Source organism: Mesoplodon mirus (genome assembly GCF_964341445.2).
Source record: "Mesoplodon mirus genome assembly, chromosome: 20".
In the NCBI taxonomy this organism is placed as follows: Eukaryota; Metazoa; Chordata; class Mammalia; order Artiodactyla; family Ziphiidae; genus Mesoplodon; species Mesoplodon mirus.
The window spans coordinates 27,520,267-27,547,563 of NC_138996.1; the positions used below are offsets into that span (position 1 = coordinate 27,520,267).

At 37.1% G+C, this 27,297-nt stretch overlaps 2 protein-coding genes across 5 annotated transcripts in view; one reads left to right on the forward strand and one right to left on the reverse strand.

Annotated features, from left to right (window-relative positions):
* SORBS2 (sorbin and SH3 domain containing 2) overlaps positions 1-27,297 on the forward strand; it is a 209,404-nt gene that overhangs the window by 161,017 nt on the left and 21,090 nt on the right. For 2 of the 4 annotated variants that reach the window (XM_082608347.1, XM_082608348.1), the window contains exons 13-19: positions 7,983-8,032; positions 10,716-10,903; positions 17,190-17,278; positions 18,648-18,694; positions 22,831-22,945; positions 23,031-23,159; positions 24,522-24,725. In XM_082608347.1, coding sequence (XP_082464473.1) covers positions 7,983-8,032; positions 10,716-10,903; positions 17,190-17,278; positions 18,648-18,694; positions 22,831-22,945; positions 23,031-23,159; positions 24,522-24,725 — 822 coding nt within the window. Of the gene's footprint in view, positions 1-991; positions 1,151-1,840; positions 1,925-3,715; positions 3,773-7,982; positions 8,033-10,715; positions 10,904-13,240; positions 14,822-17,189; positions 17,279-18,647; positions 18,695-22,830; positions 22,946-23,030; positions 23,160-24,521; positions 24,726-27,297 lie in introns of all 4 variants that reach the window. The other 2 variants (XM_082608349.1, XM_082608346.1) reach the window with 2 other exon arrangements.
* Positions 23,177-27,297, reverse strand: part of CFAP96 (cilia and flagella associated protein 96) — a 146,049-nt gene continuing 141,928 nt past the window's right edge. The window contains exon 7 of the mRNA XM_082608355.1: positions 23,177-23,431. Coding sequence (XP_082464481.1) covers positions 23,375-23,431 — 57 coding nt within the window. The 3' untranslated portion in view covers positions 23,177-23,374. The remainder of the gene's footprint in view (positions 23,432-27,297) is intronic.

Sequence of the window (27,297 nt, forward strand, 5' to 3'; positions counted from 1 at the left end):
CAAGCTAATGTCCAATAACGGCTTTTGTTTGAATATAGCATATCTCAAAGCACCCAGTATCACAAGGTTGTAGAGCATTTCTTCTGGAGCTGAGATGTAGTTAGTTTCTCCATGGAGGTCCTTGAGTTCTTTAGGAACTGGAAGGGAATGATACAGATCTGCTTTGAGGCCATGAGCACATCATATATCTCCTGGAATATGTCCTCTCCTGGCCCAGGTGAATGGCTTTTAGAGAACTGGAGTTTTTTTATTTTTCCCCTGACTTAAAATATTACTGTCCAGTCATTCCACGCTTAATTAGTGTCATGTAATAAATTCTCAAAGAAGTCATAACCCATATGTAGTACTTTAAGCATCCCTTTTTAATGTAAAATCAATGGCCTGAATGAATCTGGTCAGGCATGTATTATTTAAAAGCATTAAGGATATCACGGGGTAAAATAAATGCTCTGTCTTTTTTTCTATTATTAAAGCATATATATAATATGTATATATTTTCTCAACCTGCTTGTATTAACAGTCCTAGGTTTTGTATCTTAAATATGACATTCAGAAACCAGTGGAGGGGTATAAGTCAATTACCAAAAAAAAAATTTTTTTTTAACTTTTTCTCTAAAGTGTTAACCAAACTAGGGTGGGATTTTCTCCCTCTCTCTTCCCCAACCTTGACCGACCACAGTAATATGAAAAACCTAACTCCACCCAGGTCCATTTCTCTAGCTCAAGGTGGACCGGTAGAAGATGATACTCGGGGTATCTCATAAAACGTGGCCTTTCTTCACTTTGTGAAGGTTCCTTGTCTTTACACCTTTTCAGTGATCCGGACCATTCCTAAATTATCTGACACCCTGGGGACATTTTACTTTTCCCGAACGTTTCCTCCTGCCTTACGAAAGGCAGGACACAAAGTGCTGCTAGCTGGTGTCCTCTTGGTTCCATCAAGAACCTCCATCTAATGAAGCAGTTTTTCCTTCACCCCTTTTTCTTACAGCCCCCTCTCCCAACCACTCCGACACCTGTTCCAAGGGACCCTGGCCGGAAGCCTATTTCTCTGTCACCATATGGAGAAGTAACTGGTAGCCCCTCCCCTCCGCCCAGGACCAGCATTCCCACACCAAGCGCGTGCACCCCGGCTCTCTCTCCCATCTGGGTGAGCTCCTTCCTTCTTTAACTTATCTCATGCTGTCGGGAAGTTCAGGTGCAGCCCTTGCTCCCCAGAGGCTAAGGAGATCATCAGAGGCTGGCTACTCACCATCACCCCCACCTTGCTGCCCTTTTCTTTCTCACCGAGACCCCGGGTTCTTCATGCCAAACAACCCGCTAACAGTCTCCCAGCACTTCTCACTCCTCCCCCACCCTGTATCTCTTCCCACGTTACCCCTTGCCTCCCCCAGGCTCTCCAAGTGCCTGCACCTGAGCGAACTGTCTGCTGACTCCAGGCTTACACGCTGGGACCAATGAGGGCAGGGGCGATGGAGTGACTCGCCCAGAAGAGCTACTTGGTGACTGAGTTGAGCCTGTTTTAATATCCTGCTGTGCTATCAATGCTCAATCTCACTGTCACAGAGAGTTTGTCATAGTTTATGCATCAAGCTAAGGAGAAAACTAGAAATGATGGCAGAGAAAATAACTAGGGGCCTAAGTGATGCCATCAAAGCTTATCTTCATATCCTAATTTTGCCCATTTTACTTTACTTCCTTTGTTCTCTCTGGCTGAGATTTGTTGGGTGAGAGTTGATGCATGTTTGTGTGCGAATGTGGTGTTTTTCATGCCTCACAGCGTTGCCCTCACTTAGCTCAGTGTGACTTTTCCTTCCCTTTTCCTTCACATCTGCTCCAGACTGATCGCATAAATCCAGATGACATAGATTTAGAAAATGAGCCCTGGTATAAATTCTTTTCAGAACTGGAGTTTGGACGCCCGGTAAGTGAGGCTAGACTGTTAATATAAAACAATTAGGAGAATGTTGTTTGATTTATAAAACATATCGTTATCAGAAGAGATAGGTGTCATTTAGAGAACAAAAGCTGAATACTATGTACACCAAAAATACTCTGAAAAAAGTATATTCTACACACACAAGTTTGGTACAGCTTATCCCGCATTCACTTCTCTACCAAACATTTAAACATGTCAGACACTTCCTATATAGTTTTTCTTTCCCACCAAATCATGCATTAGATTATTTTATATCTGATTGATTACAGATTCAAAATGTTGAGATAGTATCTGTCCTAGAATAGTCAGACAATTATTACAGATTTATAGAAGATTTGTATTTGTTTACAGTGCATTTGGATCTAGCTCAATCAGAAAAGCACTGTGAAATTTACAATAATAAAACTTACTATTACGACAGCTCCTATTTGCTGAGGAATCACCAAGCACCTGGAGAGGGCTGGGTTCCATACTAATGATCTGAGTCCTCACAATGTCTGTCTAGTAAGAAGCCGGAGGCCAGAGGGGTTAAGTAATTTGCCCAAGAGAGTTAAGTGGCAGAGTCAGAAGTTAAACTCAGACCTATCAAAAAAACAAAAACAAACAAAAACTTGTGGCAAATCCCCACTATAATATACTGCCAGAATATCCCCACTATAAAATGTCTCATTTGCTCTTAGGGATATAAGGAAAAGGAAAAATGAGGAAACCCTGTGGACCTTGATTTCTCCTCCTGCTACTGAAAACTACCACAACTCCTCTAGTCCCCAGACCTCCACCAAAGGTGGACCTTACGAGAACTGCTTAATCTGTTTGGGATAAAGCATCAAACCAAGCTTCAAATAGCAATTTCCTTTATTAACTCGAGTTTTACTGGGGAATTGCAGCTGCCGACAGCAGTGCATTTGATGTCTGTCAGTTACATAGTTTTTATACTCTCACTAGTGTTTCTGAATTTTAAACCCTTAAAGAACATACCGAATACACCGCACAGAAGTTTTATTAAAGATCAGAGAGTACAATCTTTCTTTTATCATGTCATAGACTGATTTATACAGTCATATACTGACCATATATTATATACTAGGTGGTTATAGTAGTTAGTCCCTTTTGTCCCCTAAAATGCAAAGGAGACTTGGTTAGATTCATTGTATCTTATTGAACTGGATCAAAAGTGACTGTAAATGAGTATAAACCAAATAATATTTTTAGCATTTCTATAACTAATAGGAAGAATATTTTTCCTAATTTGAATCCAAGTATTCACATAAATGCATTTTACTTTAGAGAAAAAAAATTCCCTAGCTTTCATTTATATGTGTTGTTATTGTTGATTAGACAGTTTATAGGGATAGGACCAATTTCTGTTTTGAGCCTAAATTATCAGCATTTTTCTACAATCATTTTCAGGCCACACATGGAAACTCACCAGCATGCTATCCACCTGCTCCTTTGGTGTTTTTTTAATGTACCTTGCATTCCTCCGTGGCTAGAGACTAGGAATGCTAATTTTGATTTGATGAAATGAGTTTATAAATATACTAATCAAATCACTAGTAATTTTGCCCAGTGCTTGAGAATATTTACGAACGTCGCACTCTTCCTCCTGGGCTACACCCATTTTGCTCCATTCATGTCACTCTATATGTGTATCTGATACTGTCAGCGCTCAATTTCTAACTGTTGTCACCTTTTCCACATGTTCATTCCTTGCTGCCATTGATTCTCCTCCATTCCATCTCTACACTTCTGCTTATGTGGTGCATCTACACCCAGCCTCCTAAAAAGGCTCTGGACTATGTTCAAGATCATTCTTCTGGTGTTTCCAATGAGGTAAAAACAAATTATTCTCTTTTTCAGATTTCTCTCTTAGGACCTGTTACTGTGATTCTGAACATCCGTGTTTTACAGTTCGCTAAAGTGTCTGAGCTGTTTTTGAAAATCTGTCTTTGCATCACTAGATTGTATCCAGTATCATTGCTTAGACATTAATTATACCAAAATTGTTGGCTCTTTCTGAAACGTAGGTGAAGAATCATTCCGATCATTACTTTCAGGTGAACTATTCAATGCATCCTGGTATCCAGGAGTGTGATAATCAAAACGCAAAAGTAGTAGTGTTAGTGCATATATTTGATTAGACTGAGTAAAATACTGCTAGAAATCTCTTCAGAGCCATTTTATCATCATGCTTGGAGGTGTAGAATAACAGTTTATATTCTTAGATAATCAGATTTTTATGCCTCACATATTCCTAAAATTTATTTTAATTCTTTCATTTTCCTAAATACAATTTGTGGACTTTAGCATCAGATAAAATCAAGAATAGGGCTGACAAATAACTGGCACACATGTCACAACTTCCCAGTCAGACATCCTTGGCAGACATTACTAATCCTTCTCAATGCTATAATCCAGGCAGCCACTCCAATAGATTATCACTGGCACATGAGATGAAATGCATTTTCCATCTCTGTATAGGAATGCTCATGACAATCTGATAGGTAAAAAAAAAAAAAAAAAAAAAAAAATTTATGCCTGGCAATGTAAAGTGTTATTTGAATTAGTCAAAGAGAGTATGAAAAATAAATATTTTCATTGAAAAGTCTTAACTCAGTTAAATGTGTGCAACTAGAAAACAAAACTAGTAGAATACCTATGCTGCAGGATATACTACTGACACACGATGGTGACAACTGGAATTGCAGGCACAGTCTCAGGAGGAAATACCCAACTTTCTAGACCAAGTTGCAATTCCAAATTATTTCCCCTGAGGTATGCATCACAGTGTATGTTAAAACAGAGAAGTGTTGAAATATTTATATATTAAATAAAAAGTAAAATAGAGTAACCAGAAACATTCTGGGTTATTGAATTCAATCATTTCTAAAGGCTTATTTGCTGTAGATAGGTGTATAATCTGAAGAAAATCAAATACAACAAGCAGTTCTATTCTGTGTGTCATGTTACCTCTAGATCTGAAGAAAGGGTATCATTTAAACATACGAACAGCCAAAGAATTTACTTTGGAATTCAATTTGGTCAGATATTTCTCTCAGATATCTTGGTCAGATATTTCCAAGATATTTTTAAGACAGTTAGTTCAGTGAGTACTGAAATGGAGTTAGAGATCACCATATCTAACTCACTCATTTTTCAGTCAAGAAAAGTAGAGCCCAACTATTTTAAGAAATATGTCCAAAATCCAATGATAATATGGTGGCAAATTAAAAAACAGATCTCTCAACCTTCACTTCAGTGCTATTTCCTTTATACCATACTTCTTAGCAATTCCAAAAGATATATTTAGAGCTCAAATCTTTTAGAAACAAATTATTTACTTAATACTATTTCTCATTAACCATTAATTTCTGTGAAATACTTTTCTATAATTAACATTACACAATAATCCTCGGGATAAAAATAGTAGAAACTTAATTCTGTGCATTCTGTAATGTTAATGGTAGTGGCAAAAAAAATCACATAAAGAAGCACTTTGCTGATGGTAAACTGATTTTGCATTATCTCTTAGGGATTGAGAAGGGGGTGCTGTATATTCTGATAGCATATTAACTATATTATTAACTTCACATCATGGTTTTTCAGTGTTAAAAAATCCTCTGATAAGGTACTGGATTCTGTCTCTAATAACCTTATGTAAAACATTTCTGGTAAAATTTGTAATTGATTAGACATTATCTTAGCTGCCATTTATCAATTGCCTACTATATGCTATGAATAACATACTTTTTAATCCATAAATATAAGTGAGAAGCTGGCATTAATAAGGAACAATTAAGGACTTTTAAGCAAAGTTTAATCACATGATCACATAGCAGAAAGAGCAATTCAGTGTCTGTATTTTATTAAAATGACCTTCATTTAGGCGTATTAAAATAATGGTAATATGTAAATACTCAATAGATCATAATAGGCAAAATAGCTACCTCCTTTCTGGAGACAATTTCCATTTCAGAATGAGTACTATTCATATACTTTTCATACAAGGTTTTCTCTTAGTCATCTATCTAAACTTTTTATTGTTTCCTTATAATTTAATACTGAACCTTTCCTTTGAACACCCATCACAATACTGGTTTCAGTTTATTTTAGGCTGTGGAAACCAGCCGAAGGAGGAGTAATTGTAGTTTCTTAACCTAAGTCTAAAACACAATTAATTTATCAGTATAGAGCCTTCACTTCTTACACTATGTTTTATTTCATATTACAGTATTGTTTAGGCTCATGATTCAAAATCATTTAGCTGGTGATTCAAAATTTCTGATCACTCTAGGGGTATTCTAAGAGTGTTCCACAATGGATACTTTTTGATGGCCAACTGTGGTTTGTGGTTGGATGTCCCATGAAAGCTGTGAGCCACACAGGTGGCAGTACTCTGAGGCTCTTTGGTGTTGCTCTTCTGCAAACATGTAGAATTAATATTTCAAAATCAGAATATAATTGTCTGGTTTTATTTATTTACTTGTTTGCCATCCTTCTTATTTAGTATTTATCTTTCCACCTTTCCAGTGTCCAATTCAGAGTAGCAAGTTAAAATAGTCATGTAAACTTATCCGATTAGCAGACCAATTTTTTTCTATCTTTATATTTATTGAGAAATTCAGAATCTAAATGTTTTACAGGAACTAAAAGTACTATAATATGCTTTTCTCTGTCTAGAGAAAAGAGAGGGTAATATTCTCTTGCAGAGAGAAGCTTTTGTTTGTTTTTGGGCAATTCCATTCTCATTCAGTAAAAATGAAAATATTAGTTAATAGAAGCAATTTTAGAGTTATGCATAAGGGGGATTGTGTGTGTGTGTGTGTGTGTGTGTGTATACTTGGTAGGCATTTCCCTATACATCCTAGACATCATACGTCATACCACAACTACTTTCATCTCAAATTCATATCTAACATTTTTGTTTAATATCTGTTTCATTGTATTGTTCAGAATGAAGAAGTATGAAAATGGTGTGTACGACAAGCATTTGGAATTATTTATCAATTTGTATCATCTATTTTTCTTTGTCCCTAAAACCATGGATAACTGAGAACTGATTTTCTGACTAAAATGTTAAAAGTACACTTTTCTAAAAAAAGGTTATATTTTGATTCATTAAATCATTTATTTTAAACTAACCCTGAACATAACTAATTTCAAAGATATAAATCTGTACCTGATTTAAGGACCAGGTAGTCTAGTTTAATTTCAAACCAAATTCTGTGGTTTTTATTAAAAAGTCATGTCTATGTTGACAGATGAAAGAAGTTCTGCTTACATTTTATGTCTACATAAAAATAACACCTGGCAACATGACAAAAATTTATAAAGAAGGTTATGTTTTATAAGGATTAAAGACTACAAATATTTCTTTAAACATCAAACCATTCCTTTATGTAAGAAATTTCTATTTATAGTCTATTTCTACATGAAGGAGTGTTTATTAATTTTTCTTTTTCCCCCTCAGGCAATGTTTGATTTATGAATATTTTGAGTTACACGGAGAAGAGCGGTGCTGTACAGTCGACCCTCCAAATCTGTGGTTTCCACATTCACAGATTCAACCAACTTAGGGACAAAAATATTCCCCCCCAAAAAATTCCAGAAATTTCCAAAAAGCAAAACTTGAATTTTCCATGCTAGCAACTATTTCCATAGCATTTACATTGTATTAGGTATTATAAGTAATCTAGAGATAATTTATGCAAGGATGTAGGTAGGTTATATGCAAATAGTATGCCATTGTATATGAGGGACTTGAGCATCCTCAGATTTTGGTATCCTTGGGGAGGTCCTGGAACCAATTCCCATAAGATACCACAAGAGATGACTGTATATCAGAAGAAGAAGTAGATAAGAAGAAAGTAGAAATTAGGTTGCATGATTTCTCTTTGGGAAAACACTTTTATGCCCCAAATAAATGGTATTTTTAACCTCAATTTTGACAGTTTCTTTTTAGGATACCTAATATAATGTCCAGAGACAAACAAAATTTTGCTATGGTAAAAATTTTCATGGAACTATCTTTCTATCTTAACAGGCCTCCTTGTATCAATCCTCTATAGACAGGAGCCTGGAAAGACCCACTAGGTAAGAGTCTCATTATTATGTAACCAGGATATCCTATACCAGTGGTTTCTTTTTCAGTGAAATAGAAATGAAAAATTATGTATTCCTCATCTTTATTTTAAGCACCATAATTCATGAAGTTGTTTTAACTTGTTTCTGCATCATTTTATATGACCATATTCAAGAATGTATAAAAATTAAGTAAAATAATTCTAGATTCCATTACAGGCTGAGAAATTCTTGCCTTCCCTGTCTCCTCCATACCCAGTTTTCTTCTCCTTAGATAAGTATAATAAACATCTAATTTTCAATATTGTTAGATGATGTGATGATATATTTGAAAAAACTGTAATAAGTTAGAAAAATTTTTGTAAATTATGTTCTACATATGTTTGTTCATTATACTCTGACCACACAAATCAGGAATGCTGTTACAACTGATAAATGAGAACTTACTATATACCAGGCATTCTAAGTACAGAAACATACTCAATCCCTAAGATTTTATCTCTAGTAAACTGAAACTTGGGCTCCATAACATACGAAGTTTACACAGTTGGCAAAGGACAAAGTAGAATCGAACCAAAATAACTTGTAGGTCCTAACTGCGTTAAGAGTCTACCAAGGCAAGTTCTGTTCGTAGGCTTTAAATATCACTCTTACTTTAAAATATTACAGAAGTTCAGACACAGTAGACTGACAATAACGAATAATGCAAACTCCCAGCCATATCACATCATCAACAACAAATATTTATATAACAATAATTTGCCCTTCTACAGATTTCTATCATCATAAATGGAAAAGTAAACTGGGTCCTTGGTACATTGGTTTCATGTGTGCCATTCAGCAGCATTAATGTCGCTGAGAAAGGAGCACCCTGAACCCCTTCTTTTATATCTTTTACAATTATGTATGCACCTGAAATGTTTGAATTTTAGTTAGTTCTAATCTGATCTAAGGATTTAGGTAGAGACACACAGACACTCATGTGACAGGATAATGACAGCAAAAACAGGTCTAGGCGAACATGGGCGTCCTCTTTAGAAGAATGCAGACAACTTCTGAGGTCTGGCTCCACCTGTATACGTGCAAAGCTTGCAGCTGACGTTTACTCATTTGTAGAACAGTGACGGCAGCACAGAGCTCAGCGGTTGCTGGGCACGCTGTGTAAGGCAATAATGACGGTAAAGCAAAGAGCACACTGCTGGTTCAGTGGAGCTGGCGTGCTGTTGCTGCTGGTGTTGGTGGAATTCTGTCTAGTGATTTGACAGGCAGCATGCTATGTGAGGGAGATATTCGTTCACCCATGTTTGTCTTAAATGATACTACACTCAGATCCAGAACCCTGATATAAAGTCCCTGCCCTTACAGACTGTCGACACCTTTTAATACAACTGGGTAAAAGGACTCTAACAGTTTATTTGATGACCAGATTATTGGTCATTCATTATTTAAAGAGAAAAATGTTGGAATTGCAGTGTAAGTTTTTTAAAGCTAAGATTATTAGGAAAAGCCATAGGGAAAGCTCGAGGTAAGAAAAATTGGTCTTACCAGAGTCCCTTCTTTTTTCCAATCCTTTCCTCCATTTTGGCATCCCTCCTCCGGATATGTTCATGTTGTTGCAACTGTTCTGTAAAGAGAAGAGATGTATGGTACAAATCTTAACACTGAATTGTCAGTAACAAAATATTACACTAATAGGAGAATTTTTACTTTAAAAGGTGATTATGTTCATACACAAAACCTGTACATGAATGTTTATAGTAGCTTTATTCATAACTGCCAAAACTTGGAAGCAAACCAAGGTATCCTTCAATAGGTGAATGGATAAACAAACTGTGGTACATCCATATAATGGAATATTATTCAACAATAAAAAGAAATGTGCTATCCAGCGACAAAAGGACATGGAGGAACCTTAAGAGCACGTTGCTAATGAAAGAAGCCAATCTAAAAAGGGTACATACTGTTGGTTCCAAATATATGACATTCTGGGAAAGGTAAAACTAGAGACAGTAAAAAGATCAGTGGTCACCAGGTGTTCACAGGGAGGGAGGGATGAGGAGGTAGAGCGCAGGGGACTTTTATGGCAATGACACTACTCTATAGGATACAGTAATGAGGGACACATGTCATCATACATTTTTCAAACCCATAGGATGTTCAACAGAAAACATGAACCCTAATATGAACAATGGACTTTAATTACATTTAATGATAATATATCAATATGGTTCATCAACTGTAAGAAATGTACCACACTAATAGAAGATGTCAATAACAGGAGAAAATGTGTGCAAGGGAAAGGGAGCAGATGGGAACTCTCTGTACTTTCCAATCAATTTTTCTGTAAACATAAAACTGCTTTAAAAGAATTTAAGATAAAAAACAAACTGCTCTAAAAAAATTAAGTCTAGGAAGTCCTAGCCACAGCAATCAAACAAGAAAAAGAAATAAAAGAAATACAAATTGAAAAGGAAGATGTGAAACTGTCGCTGTTTGCAGATGAGTCTATTAATTTTCAAAGAGTTGATTATAAAGAAATAGTTTTTAATATCAAGGAATGAATTCCTAAGAATGCAGTTTGGGGGATGGGGGATAAGAGGCATACCATGGCCACCAGCACCTTCCACTAGTCTTTCTGATTCAGAGTTGAAACCCCTGCAACACCAACCAAACTGAAGCTGATTCCTTCTTTCAGTTCTGCAAGCATGGCCAGTGACTTCAGGAAAAGGAGGAAGAGCGAGCCTGCGGTGGGGCAGCCGAGGGGCTTGGGGGATCCGACTGCGAGCAGAACTAGCCCAGGTCGAGCAGACCTCCCAGGATCAAGCCCCACCCTGACAAAGTCCTTCATTAGCTCTTCTCCTTCTTCCCCATCAAGAGCAAAAGGTGAGCAGCAACAAATGACATATAAACAATTTACTAGTTTAAGTTTTAACTTGGGGAAAGCTGCTCCAATGATAACTACCCAGAAATAGCTAGCAGGTAAATAGTGTCTTAAATAAAATATAGTTTCAGAACAATAGCTTTCTTTATACACAGATTAAATCAGGATGGTGAACCATTTGAGTGGCTTAAAGGACTCTTATCATCTGTTAATGCTTTCTTTTCTCCAAATATATTGTGTGTGTTTTCTGGAACAAATTTAAAGTATCAAATATTGTATTGTCAGGCTATTAAAAGACTACAGTTCCAAACATTTGCATATTCTCAACATTTTCTAATGTTACTACAACTAGAAAAATTAATCAGATATATAGAATAGAAACTAGAAGTAGCAACAGAGAATGTTGTTGCGTAAAACACAAATTGGTTTTGGATTTTTAAAATTATTTAATTCTAGACAAAAGTTTGTCTAACCTATGAAAGTTGCTTCTTTAATCACTTGCTTTATATTTTGGTCAATATTTATACATACAGTAGAATATCCATGTTCTGCATGTAACATAGTGTTCAATTCAAAACAGTCCACTAGTAAGAGCTAACTGGTTTCAGGCCATAATTGTAAAGTTTAGATATCACCAAGCCAATTTTCTGTATGGCCTGTCTCCTCTTTGGAAATTTAGTGAATTGTGTTGAAAGGAAGATGTCACTCCTTCAAGTCTCTGTTTAGTTACACATTACTGCAGCTGTAGCAGGAATATTCCCAAGATACAGACCTAGGAATGAACCAGTATCCATAGGTACCTAGGATTTGGGGACTCGGGGGCTCCTCCAATCCTCTGGGGTTGAAATATAAGAGAGAAGAAATTTGAAGTGTGTGAAGAAAGTGAGCTGTAACTGAAGTTTCCATAAAGTAGCAGAGATTCAGCTACACATATTGAATGTAGGCACTGAAAGTGTTGCCACATGAAATTAAAGCTTAGAGTTAGCTGGTCTGTGTGCAAAAGGTTTTTGGTTTTGATGATTGGGCTCTGGATAGGCAGGAGGTGCTAGCTCTTGTCCGTGGGCTAGTAAAGCTGTGACTGCTTACTGGGAGATTCACAGGGAGGGATCCCCTTTCACTATACCATTCCTCAAATTAACAGAAGTACCCGTATCAGATTCTACTCATTTACATAAACAAATATCCCAAGGAAACCAACAGGTCATGAAATGCCATTGACTCATTATGCTTAGATACCACCCAAAAGTTAAAAGGGTTCTGATTAATTTAGATATTTGTTTTTATCCTAGGGGGTGTTAAGTCAACTTCCTTTCTCAAATACTACATAACTACTTAATGTGCTTATCTACTTTTGAAGAATTTGGAGAAGGCAGGAGCTGTCAATAGAGCTATTTTCCTCCACTAGACTTATTTTCTAAGAAGAAAATGTCCCATCAGATGTAATTTGGCCTCTCATGTATTAATTAACTCAGCAACACAAAAGAAAAAACAATTTCCACAGATATTCGAAATTGATGTCAGGGTTAGCTCTACATTATTATATTGCAAATGATTTTTTAAAAAGACCCTTCCTGGAAAAAAGCAAGTGCATTTACCTCTGATGAAAGTTTTACATTATATCCAGTTATCCTTATGGGAAACTGCCTAATAAGAGGTTGAAGTTAGAGAAATTAAAGAGGTAAATTCATTCGTTTAAAGAGGTGCTAGCTGGGTTTTTTCTTAGAAAAATATTAGCAGCAATAGTTCACAGCAACTGAACTTGATTTTGCAATTTGGGAAAGTATTTTGTCTTACAGCTTTTTCTATCTAATGCCCATGAAAAATTATTTGATACGGTTATGGGAGTATTAATTAAATGTAAATTTATAAGTTACTCTTTACCTCTTTATTATTATAAATCAAATAAGATTCAAATCCTGACCCTATTCAGATGTTTAAATCTATAGCATTTTTGGTATTAATTACAAAACCTTTAAGTCACTACCAGGTCATGCTATTAGCTTACAAGGGACTACTGGATTTTTGAATACCATATTTGCAGAAAGATGGATGAAATATGCAAGAGAAATAGGCGTATTAGCGACACCAGTTACTTTTTATACATGGTTTTGTTAACTATCATCTGCAAAGCTACATTTATTGCCTAAGTATTGCCTTGCTTTAGAATTAGGCTTTTTTCTCTAAAGTTGAAGCTACACGTATAACAATCAGTGTCTAGATTAAACTCCACTAACTGCTTTCTCTTTGCTGTGCTATCTGATGCTAACTGACATGCTCTCCTCTTTATGAGCCTTTTAACTTCTCCGTCTCTCTTCCACCACGCTGCCCTGGAATAAAAGGTGGGGACGATAGCAAAATATGTCCATCCCTTTGCAGTTACTCAGGGCTCAACGGCAACCCCTCCCATGAGTTAGATTACTGTAACACTTACAGACAGCATTTGGACATCCCACATGACTCACAGAGGGCCATTACTTTCAAAAATGGCTGGCAAATGGCCCGGCAAAACGCAGAGATCTGGAGCAGCACTGAAGAAACGGTTTCCCCCAAAATCAAATCCCGTAGTTGCGATGACCTTTTGAACGATGACTGCGATAGTTTTCCTGATCCGAAAGCCAAGTCAGAAAGTATGGGTTCTCTGTTATGTGAAGAGGACTCCAAGGAGAGCTGCCCTGTAACATGGGCTTCCCCCTACATCCAGGAGGGCTGCAGTAATAGCAGATCAAGGCTCCGACACAGGTCAGCCCACGATGCCCCAGGGTTCCTAAAATTGTACAAGAAAATGCACCGCATCAACCGCAAGGATTTAATGAATTCAGAGGTGATTTGCTCTGTAAAGTCAAGAATAATGCAGTATGAAAAGGAGCAGCAACACAAGGGTCTGCTCCATGGATGCAGCCAGTCCTCCACTGAGGAGGTGCCCAGGGACATGGTACCCACCCGCATTTCTGAATTTGAAAAGTTGATTCAGAAGTCAAAATCCATGCCAAATTTAGGAGATGAAATGTTATCTCCTGTCACCCTAGAACCACAACAAAATGGTTTATGTCCCCAAAGGCGATTTTCCATTGAGTCTTTGCTGGAGGAAGAAAATCAAAGTAGACACCCTTCTCAGGTACAACGAAGCTACAAGTCTAAAACCCTGGTGCCGATCCACATTGAAGTCACCAGTGATGAGCAGCCGAGAACTCATATGGAGTTTTCTGACAGTGACCAGGATGGAGTTGTGTCTGACCACAGTGATTACATTCATGTAGAAGGATCGTCCTTTTGCAGTGAGAGTGATTTTGATCACTTTTCTTTCACATCCTCTGAAAGTTTTTATGGATCCAGCCACCATCACCACCACCATCACCACCACCATCACCGGCACCTCATCAGCTCCTGCAAAGGCAGATGCCCTGCCTCCTATACTCGCTTTACAACAATGTTAAAACATGAAAGAGCTAAACACGAAAATACTGAAGAGCCCAGAAGACAAGAAACGGACCCTGGCCTTTCTAAACTGGCATTTCTAGTCAGTCCTGTGCCTTTCCGGAGGAAAAAAAATTCAACTCCCAAAAAACAGATGGAAAAGGCAAAATGTAAAACGTCTGTATTTGAGGCTCTGGACTCTGCCCTTAAAGACATCTGTGACCAAATTAAGGCTGAAAAGAGAAGGGGAAGTTTGCCAGACAACAGTATACTGCACCGTCTTATCAGTGAACTGCTGCCAGATATTCCTGAAAGGAATTCATCACTCAAAGCTCTAAAAAGGAGCCCCGTGCACCAGCCTTTCCACCCACCATCTCAAGAAGGTGCTATTCATTGTCCATTGTACCAGAACGATTGCGGGAGAATGCCTCACAGTGCCTCCTTCCAAGACGACACCAACAACAACTACCACCTCCAAGACCACGACAGTGCACTGAGCCTCCAAGGTGGATCCACTTTTCTATTTTTTCCCTTGTGGTTCAGATGCCCACCCTCCAGCTCTTTCATTTTCCATTCCTACATTCATCATTCTTGAGCTGTGAGACCACTTGGATTCATTATGTATTGTGAAGCAAATGCTTGTTGTGCAAACATGCCTTACTGAATAGTTCTCATTTACTCATGGGATATTTGGACTTGATGTGTGGCTTAAAGTGATCATCAATTCACAAAAATTTACTCATTCAAAATCGAAAGGGAAAAAACCATTTTGTAGCTTGATGTTAGGTTTGAAACAACTGTTACATAGAAACAACCAATTAAACTTATTTTACCAATTTAAAAGAATTTCAAGGCAAAAATCATAATTGAATATCAGTATCCTTAAGAAACTGACAACTTTGCGTTAGCTCTTTTTTTGTTGTAAAATGAATCAAAACCAATAGTTTAACAGTCTTTTCCTTGATTCTTCTATTAACTTTATAGTCATTCATTCAATAAATAATTTGCTGACATTCCATAGAGAAGATACTAAATCATAACACTCAGGAAGCAAACCAAAATATGTAATATAGTAATTGATTGGCGATTAAAAGAGAATAGGACTTGTTTAATAACTTTCTCCATTTAAGAGATACAATTGGGATAAAATTTTTGTGAATGTATCTTTAAGCTCTCTCTATATATGTCTCATTTCCATCATTCATTGTATTCATTTTCTCTTCCCTTCCATTATTTAATTAATTTATTTTCTGTTTCTGCTAAAACAACCCTATACTGACATTTGAATTAGACTATTTAGGATAAAAGTGACTCTCAACTTCATTTTCATAGATGGATTATTCCTGAAAGTGGAACACAAGGACAAATAGCAATTCAAATACAGAGGATATTTTTTCAGGTTTACGTTACTGAAAAACACAGGATGTTTTGATTATTTTTATCCAATTCTTTTCATTAATGCTTAAAGTACATCTGTTTACTGTGTAAATTTTAGGAAGCTGGAATGAATATTCCAGGCTGAAACTTGGATTGTCAAGAGAGATTTCTATGCACCAGACACTGCAAAGTGCTTTACATACATTATCTACTTAACACGGCATAAACCTAGGTGATAGATATTATTGTAAATACTGTTTTACAGTGGAGGAAATCAATACCCAAAGAGGACAAGAAATCTGACCAAAGTCACACAGACAGTAGGTAGCAGAAACAAGATTCAAACTCATGTAATTCAGATTTGTAGCAAAGAATATAATCTCTATAGGCAAAAAAGAGACATAATTCAGATTTCATATTAATGTACTATATATAGCCCAATTGTTAGTTACCATTGCACAAATTTGTTTATCTTATTAGTATTTATCTTTGCTTTCATTTATACTATACGACATGCTTCAAAAACAGTAAATTCAAATTTTCTAGATCAATGCCAACAATTTGAAATTTTCACTGATTGAGACATGTCATAACCTAATGTTTTAGTAAATTAGTTACTTTTCCAGTTATTCAATATCAGTTACATTTCTCCGTATAATGCATGCGATATAAGATACCATTAATAGATACTTGCAATCATTATTTTATAATGTAATTAGTCATGTATATTTTGTTCTAAGGTGAACAAAAACAATGCAATAGTTCATAAGTACTATGGCAACCAATGCAACACATTCTGTTTAGAAAATTTTTATCCCTTTGTTTATTGGAATAGATATTCATTTTCTAATAAGATAGTTGAGCACAAAGGAAGGCAACAGGTAATAGCCTTTTAAGCCTTAAGCTTTAAGATGCCATCTTCAGACTCAAAAAGTAATTAAAAACAGAGAGAAAGAGGGAAGAGAATGGCCATGACATAGTTCTGTCATCATCATACTTTAGTTTTCTCTCTTTTTCATTACTATGTTCTTAAATTGTTCCACAGCATGTTTCAGTTTTTATAAGTCGTTGCTACCTTCTCCATCTTCTCCAGGCCCTATCATAGTAATCATTAACTGGTGGCAAAAAGAATAGAAATAGAAAGTGTTAAATCTTTGAAGTGAACAATCCCTGTAACTTCAAATTGTCTATACCAGGTGCTACGGTATAATTATATCAGCAATGTTACAGTTATATTTATATTTATGATTATAATACTTCTGCAATCTTGTATTACAGAAAAAGGAAAAAATGGAAAAATATCCATTTTTCCTCTTAAAATGCTCTGTTTTTGTCTTATATCACAACTTTATAATTACCCATAAGTTTTAGACCCATGTTTTCCATTGTGGTGTCTCTCCAAATGTGAAGGGTAAATAGTTGCCACCAGGGAAAATGGCTAAACAAGTCTGCTTTTGATTAAGTGGATTCTCACTCTGGCCCTGTCCTTTCCAATAGACCGTGAGTCCCCTAGAAGTTACTCATCCACACTGACTGATTTGGGGAGAAGTGTACCAAGGGAAAGAAGAGGAACTCCAGAAAAAGAGGTAGTCTGTTTAGTATCATTTGAGTCTTTTTCACCAATATACTTGATACAGCACTTGCCAGCCGAAGTTACCTCCAAAACCAGTAAAGAACCCAGATTAAAAACACAAAAGTGATGGCAGAGAAACTAGAAACAGTTTTCCCTGGAGCCCAAGCAAAGGACTTGAAGCCAGCTGCATTCTGACCCTAGCGGCAGGCCTCCCCCAGTTGTAATCCAGTTTTGACAGTGACTCTCTGAGTCTTGACCTGACACCCATAAATTAAAGAGTCTTGAGCTGGGCCGCCCCTTGGAGGAAGAAGGTTTCCCCTGTACAAATTTCTGGCCCAGTGATGTAGGGGACAGCCCTAGGTCAGCCGTGCTGCCAATCAATACAAATTCCATAGAAACAATTTTTGCTGGCCTGCTTTTGTTAGAGAGGATCCCTGAAAAATAAAAAAACACTGCCCCTGAGAACCACCTACCTACTGGCTCTTGTCCATGGTCCTGAGCCAGGGCTGGAGGTATGGCTTGTACTATCCTGGAGCCATGAAGTTTTGATAGAAACTGAAGGCTGGTCTTGGACTGGCAGGCACTCCAGAAAGTTCTCTACAGGTGTCTGACATAGTCCAGGGCCTGTGGACCCCCAAAGAAGTCAGAAATGATCCAGGTTGCCCAAAGTTCACCAGCGTCACGGGGAAAGAGAGTGAGGTGAGGGGATTATTGGAATCAGAGAGGAAGCAGCTACAGGTGGCCCAGGCAGATCTGTGGACCCCGAAGCTTGAGTGTGGGCAAGAGTCACATCGTATCACGACTCAAAGATGAGCAGCTGGTTTACTGTGTGCTGAGGCATTCCTGAACTCTCCAGGGAATATAAAATGACCAGCCTATACTTTTGGCCACTAACGAGCCTCTCAGTGATAAGTGGGCTAATATTTCTCCGCTACTATGTCAATTAGTGTTTAGTAAAAGGGGTAATGACTTCCTTCATGACTTTTTCCAGTCCTTTTATTATGATTCAGAAGTTGTGTCAATACTTAGGACATAGAGCAATTGACCTCCCACAATTACCCCAGGAAAAGCCAAAATTATACCTAGGACTGAATCCTCTGCAGGTATTTTAGTCCCCTTTTATGGCATTCATTTACCTTAGTTCCTAAGATGAAATATCATATTCAATAGTTAGGGTGAATAAGTCATCTGTTACATTCCTGTGATAGTTTAAATATCTAAATAAAGAACTAATTGATTTATTTATAAATTGCATAAATGATTTAAATTGTATATGTTTAATCATTCCTTGAGGTTTCATTTCTCTTTAATTCACGTGAAACTTCTTTTTTATAGGAAATCCATAATTTTAAGTTAGCGCTAACCATTTCCTTCATTTTCAGAAATTGCCTGCAAAAGCTGTTTACGATTTTAAGGCTCAGACATCCAAGTAAGTAAGATAAGTGTTCGTCATATGATTTAAGTTGACTTTAAATACATTAATGATACTTTAAAAGACAAATATTGCACTGGGATGTGTTACAAATAAGACCTAATTCCCAATTCAGCAATCTACTCTAATTAAATGGTTCCTTCTGAATTGATTGGGATGTGGGTAATTTTATTTTCATTTTGAGTTTAGTTGAGAAACACTGAGTTTTAAATTACACCAAACATGTCAGAGCACAATGCGTTCAAAAGGATAGGAAAAACAAAACGAAATTAAGGATCTTTGTTTCTACAATTTTCATGTGGAGAATGAAGTAAAAATAAATTGTTGGGGGAGTAACACTTAACTGGAGAATTTTATATCATTTATTTATCCAACTATATTAAGGATAGTTTGTGGTTAAAGACTAGAATTGTGTGTGAAGACTCCTGCAGTAAAATCTCCATTTCTCAATACTCAGAGCTTCGAGACTCTGAGCACAGTTCTATCCTGTGGTCTTTTGATGTTGGTGTTTTCATACTCCTGTGTCGTAAATTTTTTACCTTTTTTTTAGGAATTTGTTCATCAGGTGAGCATGGGGTTGGGGAAGGCTAGTACTAAGCACATGAGGAGGCTTAAATAGGAGTGAGTTTTCCAGCTCTGTTATGGCCCATGTCACAGACGTTACTTAAGAAACTTTGGTCTCCATTAGAATTCAAGATATTGGCATTAAATTATACCATGCTGTTTAGCTGAATATATATACAATAACCAAAGCATTTATTCATAAAAATGCATATTATATGAATTAGTAGTTAAAGAATCTATCTCTGGCAGAAGACATAAAAATAAAATCACTCAGAATTTGAGAATTAGATTAACTAAATAAGAAAATTCTCTTTAGAAGTGAAGATGTCAAACATGGTTTAAATCTGGGGTTTAAAAAAGTCCTGAAGGAAAGCTTACAACTTTTTTTGATGAGATAAGTAACATCTGCTCTGTTTCTACTACACTATGGTCCTAGCTACTGTTCTTTGGATATGGTGTGATAATTTGTACAAGGCATGTCACTTTTATAAGATAATGACATAAAACATGTAAATTTCATTTCTTCTTTGTGACAATCAATCAAAAGTGTCCTTAGATGTATGAAGCCCTGAGGAATAACAGGGCATATAAAATATGCCCAGGGCTCACAAGCTTTTTGAGAAACCTTAATTAGAAACAGGCATTGAAAGAAAGATGAGGTACAGTGCAGAGGAAGGGTGTTTGTGCTGTTGACTCTGTCACTGGACTGCATTTGCTCCAAGTGCCCAGCCCCTCACCCTCCTCCAAGACCACATCCTCATTGTGAACGTCTGATGTTGGCAAAGGTTCAGGGAAACCCACTCTCCCACACGCTGCCCGTGGGAGTGTAAATGACACAGCTGTTCTGAAGGGCCGTTTGCACCATCCCACTTTCACAAAGGTCTTCCTCAACCAACGAAATCTAATTGTATTATAAGCCTCCAGAGAAGTGGACTGAACAATCACCCATGGAAACCATCCCATAATTTTAGTAAGAAAAAAAATTGTTTCCCCCATACCATCAGTAAATTTATCTGATTTCAGCTTAATCACATTCCTCTTGTTCTGTTCTCAGGAGATGTAATGAGCGGTTGTCTGTCACCCCCAATGCAGTTATGTACCTGACACAAAAATCAAGGTTATGGATGACTCATGCAGCTTTTAAAAAAGGTTCACAGGGCTTCCCTGGTGCGCAGTGGTTGAGAGTCCGCCTGCCGATGCAGGGGACACGGGTTCGTGCCCCGGTTCGGGAAGATCCCACATGCCGCGGAGCGGCTGGGCCTGTGAGCCGTGGCCGCTGAGCCTACATATCCGGAGCCTGTGCTCTGCAACGGGAGAGGCCACAACAGTGAGAGGCCCGCGTACCGCAACAAAAAAAAAAAAAAAAGATTCACACACCCAGAGAGGGAGGACTAGCCACATTTTTAAGTCATTTCAATCATTAGCTAGATGTGAGGGTTAGCAGATATTTGGTCCTATCCAAAATGTCCATGAGCATATTTGGCTCATGCCGAGCTGTTTTGGACAGGACCAAATATCAAGGACCTTTTCATGTGGACCAAATGTCCTGCAAGAGATGTGAGTGCTTTTTGTGCCTAACATCTTACAAACAAGAGACAGATATCTCTGTTTCAAATAATTATCTGTTTTAAAAGCTGTTTTTCTTTACCTAACACAAGAAAGTTTAATTTTCAAAAAGACACCTAAGTAACTCACCAAACATAATGTCTCACCTGTTAAGGAGGAAAACGAGATAAAATGCTATTCCCAAAGGTTGTCAGTGGCCACTGTTCAAAGGTGGTAGGCACTGGTTGGAGCAAACTGGTCAAAATGGGACTCTTAGAAATTCTAGTTCTGAGATGAGACGAACATAATTTTGAAAACTGGAGGGTGAGACCACTGTCCTTTTTTCTAGATGACTTCAAAAATTTAAATACAAGTCTTTACACGTAGAAAAGACATCTTTTCACACTTAAAAAAAAAAGTAAATAAGAGACAACTAATTATTTTTCTTTTAAGCTAAGCTTCCTACTCTCATTTCCAGAAATAAAACATACCTGGTATAAATAAAACAGTTGGATTGTAAACATTAAACATTTTGGGTTTTATCTTCTACATTAGGCACTTGCATAAAAGAGGGAAGTACTGTATTTGGATGTAAGGCCCTGTGAATCTTGTTTGCTTTTAGAGTTACTGAAAATTTAACACAGATTCAATGTGAAAGTTTTAGCACTTCTAAATGTGTAATAATTCTTTTTACTATGCAACTTTTTTCAATTAATTCTTTTGATCAACACGAAGTATTCTACATCTGATATAAACCTCTCTCCATTATGTATTCTGCACACATAAATGATCCAACTCAAGATTCTGAACAAAGCAACGCAGAAGATTTGGGAGTGGGAAGGCAGATGTGTGTGAAAATGGGGCTCTTGGCAAAAGATGTGAAATAAGTACCCTCCAATAAGACATAATTGTGGAGGCAAAATAACACAGAGACACAATTACCTGGGGGATGAAGCCATGAAAACCTGAAGCAGTGAGGGTGAGAATTTAGGCGTGAGTTATTTATGATGACTAATGTCTTTATAACTTAAAACGAAATACTCCAATTTACCTACTATCTCCTTAGAAACAGCCCAAATGGAAAAGCATAGTTAGTTTCTTGAAAATATTTTTCTATTTAAAAAACGAAAGATATAAAGGCGGTTACAAGCAATCTGTGCATGTCTTTGCACTTGAAACACGTTTATCTTTGTGACTATAGTTAATAATACTGTACTGTATCTACGAGAGTAAATCTGAAAGGTTGTCATCACAAGAAAAAAAACATTGTGACATATGTGGTGACCAGCGTTAACTCAACTTATGGTGGTGGTCATTTTGCAATATATACAAATACTGAATCATTATGTTGTACACCTGAAACTAATATAATGTTACAGGTCAATTATACTCCACTTTTTAAAAATGTTTATCTTTGTGCCTCACTGAAAAATCAAAGTATAAAATCTTTTCTGTTTCACAATATAAATTCATTATCAAGATATTCTACTTAAATGCCTATCAACCAGCTTCAAGGATCCACAAATAAAATTTTTTCTCATGTTGGCACTTCTGTGCTAAGGCTAAATGATACTGGTTTCCTTATTGTAAGCTTTAACATATCAAAAGGAGACAGAAAGAGAGAGAGAGAGAAGTAAGTAAGTAACCAACTAGCTTCAGGACAAGTAAAACTCGGTGCAGAATGAATCCAGCCTTATGGCATGCTTGCGGACTCCTCTACTATAAACCAATGACTAGACAGCAAGTCTGTCCCCGCCTTTAAATTTCATATTAATCTGCCTGTGATTTAAATCAGATGTGATGTTTACATTTGTTCTTTTTGAAATCATTTCTAAAGTTACAATGTTTCAAAGGAATTCTAAAAATTTTCAAGGAAAAGCCTCATCTAACTGGACTCAACAGATTTTTTTCAATATTGGAAGTATATTTCCCAGCCACATACAGATCTAGCGAGAATCTTGATCTTAAGAATAATCGCCATACATCCGGAAAAAAAAAAAAACATTCAAATGTATCTCTTCTAGGGAGCTGTCCTTTAAGAAAGGAGATACTGTCTACATCCTCAGGAGAATTGATCAAAACTGGTATGAGGGAGAGCACCACGGGAGAGTGGGCATTTTCCCAATCTCATACGTAGAGGTAAGTCCCTTCCCCTTCCTCCTTACGTGGTGGCTGTTTCCAGGGTTACCACAGGTCAAGCATAAGTAACTGTTCTCCTTCACAGAAACTCACACCTCCTGAAAAAGCACAGCCTGCCAGACCACCTCCCCCTGCCCAGCCTGGAGAAATCGGAGAAGCTGTAGCCAAATACAATTTCAGCGCTGACACAAATGTAGAGCTATCGCTGAGAAAGGTAACCTGCTTTCTTCACTGGTGCATTTGAAAGGCTGTATATTTTCACGACTAAGATAGGTCATCTTTTTCCTTAGATATTTTTGTGTCTCCCTCATTTTCCGCAAAGGACTCCATCAGGCTGCCCTGAGTCACTGTTACCTGCCACTCCTGTGTCCTTCCAGATGAGGTCCCTGTGGGATGCAAAGCTTCTCAGAGAGACTTTCGCTCTGTGGTTTAGCCTGGGAGGCTCCAAATTGTCTCCAAGGGGTGCCTCGGGCTAAATATCAGGAGCTGTACATGTGGAAACATCAAAAGAAAATAGCACTTTAATACAGTTCAAAATAGTGTTCTTCTGCTGCCTTATTATTCAAAAATTATACCAAATTCAAAATTTAAACTGGGTTTTGTGGCATTGGCTTGATACTGCAGCCAGCAGGAATAGTGACTGTAGAAAGTTCTATCATTGCAAAAAAGGGGTTTTATAAAAAATATTATTGACCGCTATGGCATGGCCACCCAACAATCAGAATGGATGCTGGTGCTGGCCAATCTTGATGCAGACCGGGTGGATGTCAGCCCTGGCCACAGCTATGCATAATCTAGGATGCTAGCTTTGCCCCGTCCTGTTAGCCTCACTCTTTGTTACAACTCAGAACATGTAGATAAAGAAGAAAAATATTGTGCTATCCAACTTCATCCCTTGCAGGGGTTGACTTCTATAACCCATTTCAGATACATCATCACAGCAAGCTATAGCGCACTTGCTTTTTTTTTTTTTTGGCGATACGTGGGCCTGTCACTGTTGTGGCCTCTCCCGCTGCGGAGCACAGGCTCCGGACGCGCAGGCTCAGCAGCCATGGCTCACGGGCCCAGCCGCTCCGTGGCATGTGGGATCCTCCCGGACCAGAGCACGAACCTGCGTCCCCTGCATCGGCAGGCGGACTCTCAACCACTGCGCCACCAGGGAAGCCCCTATAGTGCACTTTGTGAAGCTCCTCCTACATAAGGTCATTCCCTTGAATCTGTCAGTGATCAGATGATGGTACTGTCATCGACACACTGCAGGTTAAACTACTGTGCTTTTTGCAATAACTTACACATGTCATTTCCCACAGTACCAACATGAACATGTATAAGGCCAAATATCCTTAGGAAAGATTCTAATGCTGTGAATGGATGATTAAACCACATATATGTTGATAAGCCATAATTTGGGAGTAAGCTCTGAGGCTTTAGTTGCATTCTCATAATGAAAACAAAACACTGGAAGTATAAGGCTTTCCCGGATGGAAAACTATTGTTTATTAGAAAACATTGACAATTATAATTTTTATGTTATCACATCTCTATTTCTAATGCATTTTCCTAATATTCATTACAGGGAGATAGAATTATTCTTCTTAAAAGAGTTGATCAAAACTGGTATGAAGGTAAAATTCCAGGAACCAACAGACAAGGCATCTTCCCTGTTTCCTACGTAGAAGTCATCAAGAAGAATACAACCAAAGGTGCTGAGGATTACCCTGACCCTCCAATACCCCACAGCTATTCTAGTGATAGAATCCACAGCTTAAGTTCAAATAAGGTAAGAAGACATTCTAGCATATTAAGTATCATTTTGGGGAGCTCAGAGTAACATAACCGGTACATGATTTTAGGACATTAGATTGCAACATCATATCTATGGCAAAGCAAAAGATTTACATGTTATGTTTCTAAGTGCCAGGTCAAACCAATATAATTTAATTTTTCCTATGGGTGCTGGCATAAAGGTTTAAGCTACATAAAGGGAAACTACATAAAGAATCTACTATCTTAAGAGAAGCATTTTCTTTTAAAGGGCTAAGGATAGGCATTTTATTTATTCTACTTTTCTTTGAAGACTGGGTTGCTGAGCAATTACTCTCAATCCTTTATCACTGGATAATGGAACAGTTTGGTACTTTCCAATTTTGTTTGATTGGTTATAAAATTTTCCAGAATCTTCTTAGGTACATTTACTTCACTAGCAGAGCTCAGCATTTAGAGAGCAACATCCTTCCTTCAGTAGTTCCTACTGCTAGAAAGGAAAGAATCTTCATCCATATCTTTGTCTTATCCACCATTCAGTCATCTTAAAAGAACTACCAGATAAATTTCAAAGCGACTGTACTTTCAAATAAAAGTTTATAAGGAAGAATAAGTATGTATCTACAAAGGCTTATTTAAAATTTAAGAAATTCTTACATGATGTCATAATATTGGCAATGTAATATTTTAGATCACAATGTTTTAATCTTTGCTGAGAATACGATTTAAACGTATTTTCAGTTTCCTAAGTTTTCTCTTAGAATACCAGATTTTACATTTTATAAATCGAGAAGTGTACAAATTTCACTAATAACTAATTCGTGTTTTATTCTCACTGCTGGGGAAAAGTACGTTGAAAAGCTTACGTTCATAAATTTTGAAAAATATTTAATGGTTTTATCAACTGGTAATGTATACTATGATGTCATTGGCTAAATGAAGGGAACTTCTCAGTAGTTTTTGAACTGAATCATTTTCAGAAAAAGAACTGTAATGTACTTTAAAACCATGATACCCAAAATATACTAAACGTTAAATATCCTATTTTCTGACTGATATTTATAAATAGAGGAGGGAATTCATTGTGATTTATGAGTCACTCTTGGACATACTCAAATCACATTTCTTGACATACTATCTGTATTTTAGGAGGGACTCAAATGTAAGTTGACCTTATTTCTGATATTTCTGCCTTTAACATAGTAGAATCCAATTCTAATGCTTTTGGAAGACAAGACAATTATATGATGTTTGTATTATAGGTATATTTTTGTGACATAGGTATCTCGGGATACTTAAATTAACTTTCAGTAGAAGCAAGTCCACGGTAAGGCTAAGCACTTTGAACCCATTAACATGTATATTCGTGACTGTGGCGGTCATGCAGCTGGAGGAGAAGTAGCAGCAGGTAGTAATGGGATAGCAGCAGCCATGACGATAATGGAATTCAAAGGCCTCTCCTCCTCAGCCACATGAGGTTCCTAGCACTAAAGGTGCTATGTAGCCTTCAGTCTTGAGTCTTCTGTAAGGATGCTCACAGGCGCTTTGTGACACTTAATCTCATCTATCCCACCCCATGGCGACACGGCATCACATCTCTGCTTTTAAAAACTCTAAATAAATTCTATTACAGCCCCATTCCTATCATAGGACAGAAGTCAAAAGTTAAGTGGAGCGTGCACTGTGCACTGATCCATACTAAGGCCCAAGGACCAAGAGTGCTGAGCGCACCAGTGACGTGTCAGCCTAAACAGTCAACCAGCAAGAGCAATCTTTCTTGAAGATCTTTTCTTTCCAAACCCAAATCATCGACCTGGAAAGAACCAAAGTAAAATGTCTCCCACCAGCCTCTCTCAAGGCCTTCATATGTGTAGCATATAGCATTCTTCCTAGTCCAAAAACAATATATAAATGTATTAGAGTGTTTCTAGGCAACACTTCTAGAATAACTTTTAATGAATTTACATTAAAAATTCTGTTTTGTTCAATGTATCCAAAATATAGCGATAATATTAAGATATACAGAAGTATTTTTTTACTTCAGGAGATTAAGCTTCATAAATTAGACCTCCACTAGATTATATAAAATATCCAGCTTTTGAAAATGAGAATGGAAGCCCTAGCAGAAGTTTATTCCTGTTCACATCATATGCTCCCTTTCTATGTCAACATTTACTTTGGATTTTTTAAAACTTTGAAATAGTAGTTATGTAAGTTCAGTCTCGTTTTGATCATGGGTTTCTGTTCTTAAAAAATATCTCGCAGAACTTATTCATTTAGAAATGTGTTAACATACAATGATGTAAAAATATTTTATGCCATGTGTTATAATCACCTCACAAACCCAAGTGAGAAAATGATGAAGGTTTCAAAAGATTTGGCACAGGACAAAAGAACACTAAACAGATTCTGGGAATAAAAAAGGTTTCATTATTGGTTTTCATTCTACATTAACATTATTTCAGAGTCATTTATATTAAATCAATATCTGGAAACCTGCTTTGAAAGAAGTAGTCTATTAAATTAAATCTCTAAAGATTTTGCTGTCTGTTCTTACAATCTCTATGACAGCTTTATCTTGTCATTTG